Raw genomic sequence first — 11,877 nt, forward strand, 5'->3', positions numbered from 1 at the left:
AAGCCCCAGCACTTGACAAAACCTTGCAGAGATTTGGCTGTCCTCCTGGGCCTCCTTCACGACATCCTGGCCAGCATCCTTCGGGGCCACCTTCTGGACCCCCATCACAACGTCCTGCTGCACAGTCATGTTTAACTGAAACAGCCCTGCCGTTTGTTGGTCAGCTAACTGTGACACAAGCTCCTGAAACCAGTTCATCACCTCACGTCACCAGCACCATTGTGACACAGACACCTGCCGCTTCAGGCCCTGTAAGCAGTGACCAAGCATCTATCTCTACAACCATGGCCCGATGTCTTCAGGTCATAGAGACTGTTAAGAGTCTGGCAGTGCAGCCTTCTGTGAAGCCTGTGAAGTCGGTCCAGTTCAATTTACCTGCAGAGAATCCAGCAATGTCCGCTGCTCAGAACAAAGCAGAAACAGATGAGGATGTCATGGCAAAGCAGAAGGAGAAGGTACGGCCACCCTGTTGTTATAGCATAGCCTCCAACAGTATTTTGTTGTCTTAAAAAAGAAGATAGAAGAATTTATTATTATATTGTTATAAGTATTTTGTTGTCTTAAAAAAGAAGAATTTATTATTATATTGTTATAATATAAATTGACCTTAAATTAAACACAGTCGATCTTATACCCTGGCTTCTGTGTTTATACATTGGTTTTTCAGCTGGATTTGTACAACCAGAGGGATCAGCAGTACCAGGAGATCCTGCTCCGTAAAAAAGATTCCACTGTGGCTCCAGGTATTCCATTTTCTTCCTCATTGAATCTTTTAGGCAAACGTATTATTTTGAAGCCCTTAAGCGTAATATTTGGGTAATTCCAAAGTACAGTTTTACTCTTACAATTACAGCATGCTTTTTACAGAAGGGTCATTTTAGACAAACGATATGTAAATGTTTTTATTGTTTTCTTCTTTACCTGTAGCAGGTATTTTGGAGGTAACTTATATAGAATCTGTGTAGAAGAATTGTTACTTTGTTACAGAATATAGGTTTAATCAGCTAGATCTCATTTGCATACTTCTAGAGACCTTTCAATTGCTATAGTAGTACTGCTTTACCAGTAATCCATTCCTAGATTCCAGCATTTTTGTTTCCAAGAAAAAGACCACCGCTTCCGTTCGCCTAGCTGTGGTAGGATGTCGTGCGTAATCACAGCTGTAGCAGCAATTCGATGCAAAGTCTTTAGAGTTGTCCTGGCATCGTGGATCTTTTCCGGGTCATTCTTTAGCTTCCATGGCTCCCCCGTCTCTGCAGTTCCAGGGATCAAGAAAAGAAGACAGAGTAATTGTTTTCCCTCTACATGTAACATCTCTGGTATCTAGGGCTTAAGAAAACAATATTAATTAGGATATATAATAAAGGTGCCACTATTTTAATTAAATTAAGGTACTTTCTTTATGAGCTGTAGCCACAACATCATGCCAAGAACAGTCAGAAGAGACAAGTAAGGCCAAGAAATTGTTATTATCCATAATGCAGTCTGTCTAGGTTTTAACCTTTGTGTGCTACCGCATCACTGTTCCTTACAGAAACAATTGCTTTTTTCCCCAATGTGAATTTCACATTTTAAAGTAGTTTCGTTTTTGCAGGAAGTTAGGGAGCTCAGTGTATAGAGTGTAGAGTTTTGCGATGTTAAAGCAAGTGTAAACGTACTTCAATACAATTTCCATTTAAGTTTTGGAAAACTTAATGCTGCTTAAGAGATTTGTATCTACAAGTTAAGAGTCGGCTTCTCCCGTGACTACACTGTCGATTTATTTATGTGTACACGAAAACTTAAGAACATTCCCATTGGTCCTCCATGTTCTAGTTGAGCCGTTGAGGGTAAGTCACGTTCTCATTTTTTGTTGTTCTGCGAGAATGCTACACATTATCGAAGCTTAACAATAAGCTAACGGATCCGTTTAGACGTTATAACAAGTGTTGGCAATTGTTAGGTCTTAGCGTGTTCCCCTTTCAGTGTTTCTGTAGCTTTTATTGGGACCTAAACATCTGAATGTTTTGTAGTCTAACTATCTAACTTTATCAATCATACCAGAATGTTCTGCGGGTTCAAGTTTACCTAGTATGGTAAAATGAATAGGTCCCATTAGTCTCAGGAAGCCGACACGAGTTAATGCGCATTACTGTGCAGTATGAACGCAAACACGGAGCGAAACTAGTGTCGCTACGAATCCAGTAGAAATTGCCCGTTTGTGCCGTTTCGCGTTGTTTGCGTTGACAAGACCTTAGGTTTCCTTCTTCGTTCTTATTCTCCTGTGTCAGATCTATGCTAATGTCGTCTAACGTCAGGTGTGCAACGATAGCTCAGAAAGCTAGAGTACAGGTATTCTCAGATTTAGTATTTTCAGAGGCTACCCACTGCTAGTCTGTCTTCAACATGGCATGGCATTATTATCCCGTAATAACATGTTAAAAACGTAACACTAAATTAACCGTCGTTGTCAACTTCAGTCGTGTGTGTATTTCTTTGAATTTTTTTTTTTTTAAGTTTGTGTCAAAGTGTCAACTCCGCAAAATAGCAAAATTCAGATACTTGTGAAAATCTACTGGCTTATACAACCAGAACGGTGTAATCCATCATCACGACCAACTCCCATTTGATTGGCTCTTCGTCTATTTTTTACGCGAACCTATAACCGAAGCGCCAGTTGCAAAGTACTTGTTCATCTCTGTCGCCACATTGTGGTGGTGAAGGAGAGCTGCACGTGAAGGTGAATGGCCGGAAGTGAAGTTCTCGACTATGTAAAAAAAAAGGGTCCAGATTCCAGTTCTGTAACAGGTAAAGAGAAATCAAGTGACTACTTTAACTAGAATTTTACAGTTGCAACAGTAAACAGGGAAAGATGGAGATGTTTATTAAATAATTGAAATAACTAGATGCTTTTTGTGTTTGTTTAGATGCAAGAGTAATTACGAACTGGGTCGGTTTTCTGACATTACAAATAGATCGATACGATTTGAGGTTGTATTGTGATTAACGGTTAAAAATAAGAACTTTTCTACTATTATTTACTTTCCAATTGTGAATGTATGCGGATCATGTTTATTTTTTACATTCTAATTAATGTTTTCAGCGATTATTGGTTTGATTTATGTATGTTAAATGGATGTTGTTAATGTTACTTCTATTACTGAGCAGAGATATTAGAACTTTTCATTAACTAGTTTTATTTACATCATGTCGCAAATGTTAACATTAGTAAACTTTCGGCAGACCGACAATTGACACTAATTTTGAGAAACTGGCTGGTTTCATTATGGACAGACTTTAACATTTTGCACCTTCCTTTGTAAGTGTATTTTTTCTTATTTCTAGGAAAGTCAGCAAGCAGTGAACAGAAGAACATTTGGATCTGTGGTCATTCTCTGGTTTACTGGGCTGAATCAAGAGCAAAGTCTCCAGAGGTAGGTATGCAGCAGGGCATGGACCTAAACAAAGTCACCTTGTGGTGGAAGGGAATTCAGGGGATGGCATGGTCCCAGCTGCTGCCCCAACTCCACCAGCTGAAGAACACCTGGCCCAGCCCAGACGTACTGATCATTCACTTGGGTGGCAATGACCTTAGCACAGATAGTCCCACCAACCTGTTGGCCTCAGTCAAAAAGGATCTGACCGCCATAAGGAGCATTTTCCCTAAGTGTGTCCTGGTGTGGTCCAACATCCTTCCTCGGAGGGTGTGGCGTCATTCGGCTGACAACCATGAAGTTGATCTGGTCCGAACCACTGTGAATCGCAGAATCCATTGCATCATCTCAGAGCTCGGCGGTACCTCGCTTACCCATGATAATATTCGTTGTGGCACAAACACTGGTCTGTATGGGGCTGACGGTGTTCATCTGTCGCCTAAAGGCATTGACATCTTCAACCTCAATCTTCAAGATTTTCTGGAGAAGTGGCAGATGGATAAGGGGTCTGAGAGAAGTCATCATGGTATTTTTTAAGTTCTTTCTTTTTTGGTGATTGGGTAATGAAAGTAAGTGTTCATTATTTTGTAGTTATAGCTTCAATTTTTGTTGAACCGTACCTGAGAATTGTCTCTTTGAAGTTAAACAATAAATCTAGCATCCTCATTAAACCCGGGTCTCTGGGTCGTTACTAATGTTACTGTTGTCGAAACTTTTGACTGAATTTAAACTGGTTTATCAATGTTCTCCAAATGTATCTCACTTGTCAATAGCATGAAGCAGGGAATAAAGGTGAAGGAAGAAACTTTGAGATGGTCAACTGTACCTGAAGAACTTCAACTGCAGCTGTTTTGTTGTTGGCAATGAGTGGTCAAGCTTTACTGTTACTTTTGCTCATTTGTGTTGAACTTGATTATATTGAATGACTCTATGTACTGTAATTCTATGATGTATACATTTTCCCCAAGCATTCAATTGGAATTAACCATATTAATTAACTTATCAGATAAATACCGGGACTATACTGATTTGAAAAAGGCGCTCACGAAACAACTGCAAAAGAATGTTTTGATTCTTCAGACACATCAGCTGCCTGCCAACCAGGTGAGTCTCTTCTTTTCTCTGCAGTTTCTCTTCCAGAATTCAGGTGAACACTGATAAGTCTTGCATTGAAGACATAGCATCGGAAGAATTCAGGTGAACACTGATAAGTCTTCGGAATCCTTTGTTGTACAGTCTTCCTAACGACACACTACTTCCAGTAAACAACTGTATCTTCTTGGCACATTTTAGCCTTGTATAAAACCACAGAAACGATGTATATTCAATAAACAGTTATGATGGTATTCAATTCTTCAGCTGGGGGGATAATTCATCATAATAAAAATTCATATATATCTGTGCAACAAGCATATGCAATGAATGAATGTTGACAACAAAAAATAAAATAAAAAATATTTGATTCAAAAACAAAATGTGTATTCCAATATTATGGTTCCATGAGCAAATGTGATTTCTGATTTGTCCTGCCAGGATTTAAATGATCCCGTTGTTTGGGGTTTTTGTTCTAGAGTCTATCCAGATTTTCTCATCTTATTGGATTTATTTCAATTTTTGATTGTTGCGTTTCATGGGCCAGTCAAGTATAGGACAAAGCATGAAAGGTGCTGCGTATCGCCATCACATGTGTAAATGGCTGCAGTAGCGTAGTGTCCCTGTGGAGGGCAGCAGCAGCAGCCTAAGTCCTACCTTTCTATGTCAGACGAAGAAGTATCACTCCACCACAACACTACACAACACACACGTTCATTTTTAGGGTTCTTAGGAAAACAAGAGAACCAAATAAACGTCTATTTTTCTTTTTAAGAAAACATAAACCTACGCTTTCTGTAACGAACGCGATTCGCCGTGGGGAGCTGCTGGAGCTGGAGACATGTACCGTGGTCGGCCTCCACAAAGAGGAGGCTACCCGCTACAGTTTGAAGGCCGAGAAACGCGGCCTTACCCGCCGGGCAAGTACGGAGCTGACCGGAGCGGATCTAAACCTCCGTATCAGCATGAACGCTATGGTCACGTAGATTCTTACCGCCGCTCACCGCCGCACCGGAGGTACCCTTCCCCCAAGGCCGCTAGCCCTCTAAGGCACGAGTGGTCGGGTGGTCAGCGGAGAGAGGTGAGCGATTGTTTGGGCTTCATCAATCTATGTGTGATGCAGTGTTTACATTTGTAAACCAAATCTCATTAAAACCCAAACAATTTATCCAGTTTACTTGTCATACCAACGCAGTTGCAGATTAGGGGTTAGTTAAAAAATAAACGGTGACTGAAAATTCGACCTTAGAGTTTATTGTCAGAAGCTGTGTTATCAATTATTATGGCAGTGGTCGACGTATTTTCTAACGTTGTGTTTTGCTTTTTAATGAACTTTAAATCGTAGATTTGTATCGTAGACAAACTTAACATGTTAGGTTAAGTGTTATTTTGCCTTGAGACAAAACCTTAGCGGAACAAAGACGTTGACATACACAATTTTATAGTATCACTGTTACAGGAGTTGACACACAAACATAAAATAGAGAAATGTTTTCCCAGTTTTAGAAAATGTAACATATACTTTCTTTGAAGAATGAAATCTCGTAGATTAACCTGACCTTATTTTTGCTCAAACACAACAAAAAAAGAATCAATAAATAAACTTGAATCCACACTGGAGAAATTCTCGTGCCAATAAATAAACTTTTTTGAATCCACACTGGAGAAATTCTCGTGTTGACAGCAGATGTACTGCAACAAGCTGCCCCTTGGAGGCACCAAGTATGCAGACTTTTAGATAGAAATGTCTTCACATAAAACTATCCTGTTTTCTGACCAGGGGTCACCGTCAGCACGCCGACCTCTACCCCACGATCACAACCTGGTCATCACTGTTGGCAATGAGTTGAATGCCCAGCCTGGCTCTGCTCCCACATCTAGTCATGACAGGTACGTTTAGAAAATTAAAATCTGCAAAGGACCTTTTTTTTTGTCACCTTTGATAGTAAATGCAGGCGGTGAGTCACAGTGTCATGTTAACAATTTAGGAATTTGTATGTAAATCCTTAGATTTGTACATTTGACTGAACACTGTCCTATTTCTTCACAGAGGCTTCCCTGTTCGACCTGAGTGTGAGGGCAGCAGGGCTCGCAGTCCAGTCCACAGCCGTGCCAGGAGCCGTGGAAGAAGCAAGAGTAGACAGCGCAGCAGGAGCCATAGTCCAAACCGCAGCCGTGCAAAAAGTCGAGGAAGAAGCCGAAGTCAGCATCGTAGTCAGAGTCCACATCAAGACCGCAGCCGTGCTAAAAGTCGAGGGCGGAGCAAGAGTCGACATCGCAGCCGAAGTCGGACTGCAGACAGAGGCCAAAGCAGGAGCCGGGCGAGAAGTCACCGCGCCAGCATGTCTCGATCTAAATCCAGGTCGTGGTCCAGGTCCCGTTCCAGGTCCAGGTCCAGAGGAAGGAGCAAAGGCTTTAGCAGAGCAGGGAGCCGTGGCCGGAGTAAAAGCCGTCACAGGAGTAGGAGCTCCAGCAGCTCGAGCTCCAGCAGCGGCAGCGGCACGCACAAAAAATATTTCAAAGAGCTGGAGACAGCACGACGCAGAAAAGAGATGGAGGAAATGCTGAGTCAGCCGACAAAATCTATTCTAAAGAAACGCAACGACTCGGAGGATTCGCCATCGATTAAAGTACGATACTCACCATGAAATAAATGCATAACAAATGAACGGTGTTGATATTAGCCATAGCTGGTCCAAAAGAAGACTAGAACCTCTCAGCTGGATTCAGAAGCAGTTTAGTTTGTGCATAGGCTCATGAGGCTAAGGTCTCAGGTGAAAGTGAAGATATTTTCGAGAAAATGCTCATTGATGATATAATGTGAGGCAATGTGAGAAAAACATTTGTGCAAACACTTACTTTTGAAGCCATTAGAGCACGGCTTGTCTTCACTTGGGACTGCAGCATCAGAACTATTGACTCATTATACATGTGTAATGACAAGCGACTCTATTCTGTACAGAGTTCAGTCTGTCAGTCTATTTGATGCTCAAGTTTACAGATAGTTCCTTTAGGGTTTAGGCATGAACTTTTATAAATTCACTTTTGACTGTAGCTGTGTTCTAAGAACCAAGCAAAAAGGCTGAGATACAACTTCTCTCACGACCTCTCTGAACCTTTGCTTATTTATCTCTTCCAGAGCACGGACTCTCCTCGAACACTTGATAGCAGCAACATGTCCCGGCTAGCTGATCAGCTGATGCAGGCCATGAAAGGCATGGAGCCTCATATGATGGCGTCCGTGCTGTCAGAGCTACGGTCTGACCCTCAAATGGCTCAACGTCCCGGTTTTGATGCAGAGATCAAAGAAATCCTGAATCTGATGGGAGGAGCAGGGGCCAAGCCGCAAGTGAAGCCGGTGGATGACATCGACGACGAGGAGAAATTTCTCTATGGAGATTCTGAAGAGGCCAAACCTCAGCCGCTGTCTGAGCCGGCCGTACATCACGGCAGTCTGGATGTTTTTGGAACTGTTACCGAGGATAACCTGTATGGAGAATACCCGGCAGCACAGGCTCCCTACGAGCAGACATACAGCCACCCTCAGGGAGTCCTGACACATCACCAGGCCCCAGCTGCTTTGGCCGAGTCGGACGTCAGGTATGTGAGCCAGCCCTCCAGTGGCCTCAAGCAGAAAATTGTGGTCCAGGTGGCAAATTCAACTAGTGCTACTGACTCAGAGGGACAGATGGAGTATGACAAGATCCAGGAGCTGCTGAAGACTATTGGCCTTGACCTGGGTGTTACTGAGATTAGCAAGATAGCTGCCAGGACCAAGGAACGTCTCCATGGAAACAAACCTCCAAAGACACCCACACGTCGCCGGCAGTTCTCCTCTGATAGTTCTGAGGGCAGTGGAAACCGCAGGCGGCGGAGTAGGAGCAGCAGCTCGAGCAGCAGCAGCAGCAGCAGGAGTCGCAGCAGAGGGCGTAACAAGAAGGGGGGCAGTTGGAGCAGTGAAGATGGCCCCAAAAAGCTGTCTATAACCAGGTCCATCAAAGACACGAGTGAGACGAAGGCCGAGCAGCCAGCTGCCGTTCCACCAACGCTCAAGGACCAACAACAGACAACCTCTGACCCAATGGGCTACCCCCCTCACCCTGGGGTCACCGTACCTTCTTACCCCCCACCACAGACGCATGGGATAATGCCGCCCAACTACCCTCCTCCAGGTTATGGTCAGTACGGAACCTACATGCCTTACATGGCGCAGCAGCAGTGGCCACCTATGTATCCGCCCCACAACATGAGCCTGCCCCCAGCTACAGGCCCTGACATCCACCCCCCCACCCAACCCTACTACAGCCGTGGCCCTGAGTCAGGCATCAAAGGTCAGTACCAGTGACTTAAAAAATAATAAGAGACATTACAGCTCTGCAAATCTTGCAGGAATGTGACTTGCAACTAGGGGTTGATTTTTTTTGTGCTAGTAACGTGATGCCAAATGTGCTTGTTGAAATCCCATCTTATTCTTACTAGGGTTTTCTTCTCCAGGGTCAGTGAAGACGTCTGCTCAGACCAGTGAGAAGAACGAAGCCAAACTCAGCAGCCATGAACAGAAAGCTTCTGACGAGCAGAACAATGAGAGCCAGAGACAAAAGGTAAAGGTTTTATTCAAAGGTTTGATTGGTTTCTGACACCGAGATGTTTGTATTATGTGGTATGACCTCCACATCGGGCATCAGAAGCAGCAGGTATGGAGTTCAAAGGTAAAACAGGAAGCTGCTTATGTTCAGGTCCTGGAGGAGAGAGAGAAGCTGAAGCAGGAACGAGAGATCAGGATGAAGAAGAAGGAATACCTGATAAAGGAGCTGGAGCAACTGAGGAAGCAGCAAGGTACGTAGGGACCCAGAAGTGCATGATCCCCCCACCACCACCACCCCCACTCCCACCCAGGGACTTCAATGGTGCTTTTTGATGTTTCAGGTGAACTCTTGAGGAAGAAGCGTCGTGAGAAGGAGGGCCACAAAGACCCACTACTGCAGGAGATCAGCCGTCTGCAGGAGGACGTCATGACACAGATCTCCAACCTGCGCAAGGAGCACGAGGCCGCAGAGAGAAAGCGCAGCGAGATAGAAAAGGTTGCACTCATTCTAGGACTTAACCCGTCAGATCGGCCTCGCAAGGCCAGCAAACCTGCCGAGGATCAGAAGACGGAGTTTCTACCACCGGCAAAGAATCACGAAGAGAGGAGCCCTGAGCGGCAACAGTCATCTAACAGCACAAAGTTAAAGGTAGAAACACTTCAGGAGTAGGTAACGTTACGGTTTGTTATTAATAGCTAGGGACCACCGTGAACAATAAGTTTAGATGAAGAGCATGCGTTGTTTTTGGGGCTAATTCCTCTGAACAGTATCTTTGTCTTTGCCTTTTTTTTTACTCAGTTCTAAGAGTAAGATGAAACAATAATCAACGAGGTTTTGCCTGTTTGTTTTCTATTTTGTGATAACTGGTAAATCAGATGATTCAATTGTTTGAGATTAAAGTTAAAATGTTATTCATAAGTGTTTTAGAGTTGACTTAAATTATCGTTTTAGTTATTTGGACACGTTAGATATTAAAAGTTTTTTTTCCCCGAGTGCCTTAACCACACATTTTTGTTGGTAAAGTATGTTAATCATTTAACTGATAAACGAACCATGTAGCAGTAGTTGATTGCCTTTTGTTGTTTAACGTTCCCCACTGAGACGCTCCTACAGTAAGAAACCGTCGCTTTATGTTTCAGATTTGCATTTTGTTTTATTTCAATGTTCACTCCGCTTCATTTTTCTTTTTCAACAGATCCCTGAAGCTTTTGCAGATTTACCTGCTGCAGATAAAAAGAAACCACCTGTTGAAGAATCACCTGCGACTCCAGAGCCATTTGAATATTACGACGCAGGAAACCACTGGTGCAAAAACTGTAACGTCACCTCTGGTTCCATGTTTGACTTTTTTACACACTTGCACAGCAAAACACACAGGAAGGTTTGTCTTTGTATGAATTTGCATCCATTTTTAATTTCTTTGTTTTTGGTTTATTGTTAGTTCATATATAAGGCGTTCCATTTATATACTTATTTTTTTGTAGACTCTAGATCCTTACAACAGACCGTGGGCTTCCACCCCAACAGAAGTCAACAAGAACCCGTCGACAGAGGAGAAAATGACCAAACCGGCCAAAGGTAACTGTCACTGCTGCAACAATTCCTCATGTGTCATCATCATACCAATGCTCTTAGTGTGATTACATGGTCTGAGCTCCAATGACTGTGTTCCAGGTGGAGCTCAGTGTGGATTCACCGTTTCTGTCTCTTAATGAAAATGTTGCAGACTCATGGAAACAAGAGGACACTCCCGTCCCAACATTTTTATTTCTCTTTTGTCTTCGCCAGACGAGTAACAAGCCTGTAACTGCTGCTCGGGGAAAAAAAAAATCTCACTACAGCATATATTCAGGGGGGAAAAAATCTCACTACAGCATATATTCAGAATTTTACCAAAGTTCTCCTCTTAACAGTATTCTGTCCTGACAGGTTGTAAAAATGGAGACAGCATCAGGTAAACATGATTGACAGTCTGTTTTAGTGCCACCTGTTGGTTCAACGGGCGGTGCGTGTGTGTCTTGCTGCAGGTTCAGAGTTCCTGTTGCCAGTCAGAGGATTTTTCTGTCTGCTGTGTCGAGAGTTTTATGGAGATGCTATCTGTGCTGAGGAGCACGTCACCACGCACACTCACAATGAGAAATACAAGGTACAGGATAGTTTACTCGTATTAGCGCCCCCTTGTGCCAAATGTGTCAAAGATTCGCCTTTGATGCAGTTTCTCACTTTCAGTAAAAAAAATGTTGTCAGGCAAATAATGAACTCTTTCTGTATGATTCACTCAGAAACAAATGTACGAGAATCCCCTGTATGAACAAAGGAGGAACTTGGATCGACAGGCCGGACTGACTGTTGATGCAAGTGGAAAGAAACGCAAACATGAGGATGATGAAAAGGGCAGCAAAGACAAAGAGGAAAAGACCAAACACAAAAAAGAGAAGAAGGACAAGGAGAAGAAGAAAGATGATAACGACAATGAGGAAAAAATCAGAGTAAAAACTGAAGAAGTGGAGAAAGAGGACAAGGCAAAGCACAGCAAGAAGGAGGACGAGAGGCCGTCCTACAGTAACAAGGAGAAGGATGAGAGTTACAAAGGCAGTAAGAAGGATGACAAATACAGCTACAAACAACAGGATGAGGAGAGAAGCGACCGACACAGACACAGCAAACATGATGACTCTCACTTCAGATATCACAAGAGCAGTGATAACAAGTATGACCAATCCAAATATACAAATGAGGACAGTTATAAATATGGCAAACGTTACGATTTTAAATCCAGATATGAC

The 11,877-nt window shown here is 43.0% G+C and overlaps 2 protein-coding genes across 2 annotated transcripts in view; both read left to right on the plus strand.

Moving 5' to 3' along the window:
- Positions 1 to 6: 6 nt before the first annotated feature.
- On the plus strand, positions 7 to 4,084 carry LOC103387183 (uncharacterized). The gene is made up of 3 exons (XM_025060774.1): positions 7 to 455; positions 668 to 743; positions 3,325 to 4,084. Exons 1-3 carry the CDS (start codon positions 285 to 287, stop codon positions 3,948 to 3,950), a joined length of 873 nt encoding a protein of 290 aa, XP_024916542.1. The 5' UTR covers positions 7 to 284; the 3' UTR covers positions 3,951 to 4,084.
- A 1,085-nt stretch (positions 4,085 to 5,169) lies between these two features.
- Positions 5,170 to 11,877, plus strand: part of znf318 (zinc finger protein 318) — a 9,482-nt gene continuing 2,774 nt past the window's right edge. Inside the window, exons 1-11 of the mRNA XM_017037268.2 lie at positions 5,170 to 5,586; positions 6,286 to 6,395; positions 6,556 to 7,135; positions 7,645 to 8,836; positions 8,985 to 9,106; positions 9,242 to 9,341; positions 9,432 to 9,739; positions 10,287 to 10,472; positions 10,576 to 10,669; positions 11,119 to 11,237; positions 11,374 to 11,871. Of these exons, the coding sequence (XP_016892757.1) occupies positions 5,347 to 5,586; positions 6,286 to 6,395; positions 6,556 to 7,135; positions 7,645 to 8,836; positions 8,985 to 9,106; positions 9,242 to 9,341; positions 9,432 to 9,739; positions 10,287 to 10,472; positions 10,576 to 10,669; positions 11,119 to 11,237; positions 11,374 to 11,871 (3,549 nt within the window). The 5' untranslated portion in view covers positions 5,170 to 5,346. The remainder of the gene's footprint in view (positions 5,587 to 6,285; positions 6,396 to 6,555; positions 7,136 to 7,644; positions 8,837 to 8,984; positions 9,107 to 9,241; positions 9,342 to 9,431; positions 9,740 to 10,286; positions 10,473 to 10,575; positions 10,670 to 11,118; positions 11,238 to 11,373; positions 11,872 to 11,877) is intronic.

The sequence above is a fragment of the Cynoglossus semilaevis genome, chromosome 12, assembly GCF_000523025.1.
Source record: "Cynoglossus semilaevis isolate Cse_v1.0 chromosome 12, Cse_v1.0, whole genome shotgun sequence".
Classification (NCBI taxonomy): domain Eukaryota; kingdom Metazoa; phylum Chordata; class Actinopteri; order Pleuronectiformes; family Cynoglossidae; genus Cynoglossus; species Cynoglossus semilaevis.

Excerpts from the sequence above, each read along its gene's own strand:
- LOC103387183 (XM_025060774.1), top strand. The coding sequence starts at position 285 with ATGGCCCGATGTCTTCAGGTCATAGAGACTGTTAAGAGTCTGGCAGTG. Across the intron at positions 456-667 it reads TGGCAAAGCAGAAGGAGAAG|CTGGATTTGTACAACCAGAG; the intron begins GTACGGCCACCC and ends TTGGTTTTTCAG. Across the intron at positions 744-3,324 it reads AGATTCCACTGTGGCTCCAG|GAAAGTCAGCAAGCAGTGAA; the intron begins GTATTCCATTTT and ends TCTTATTTCTAG.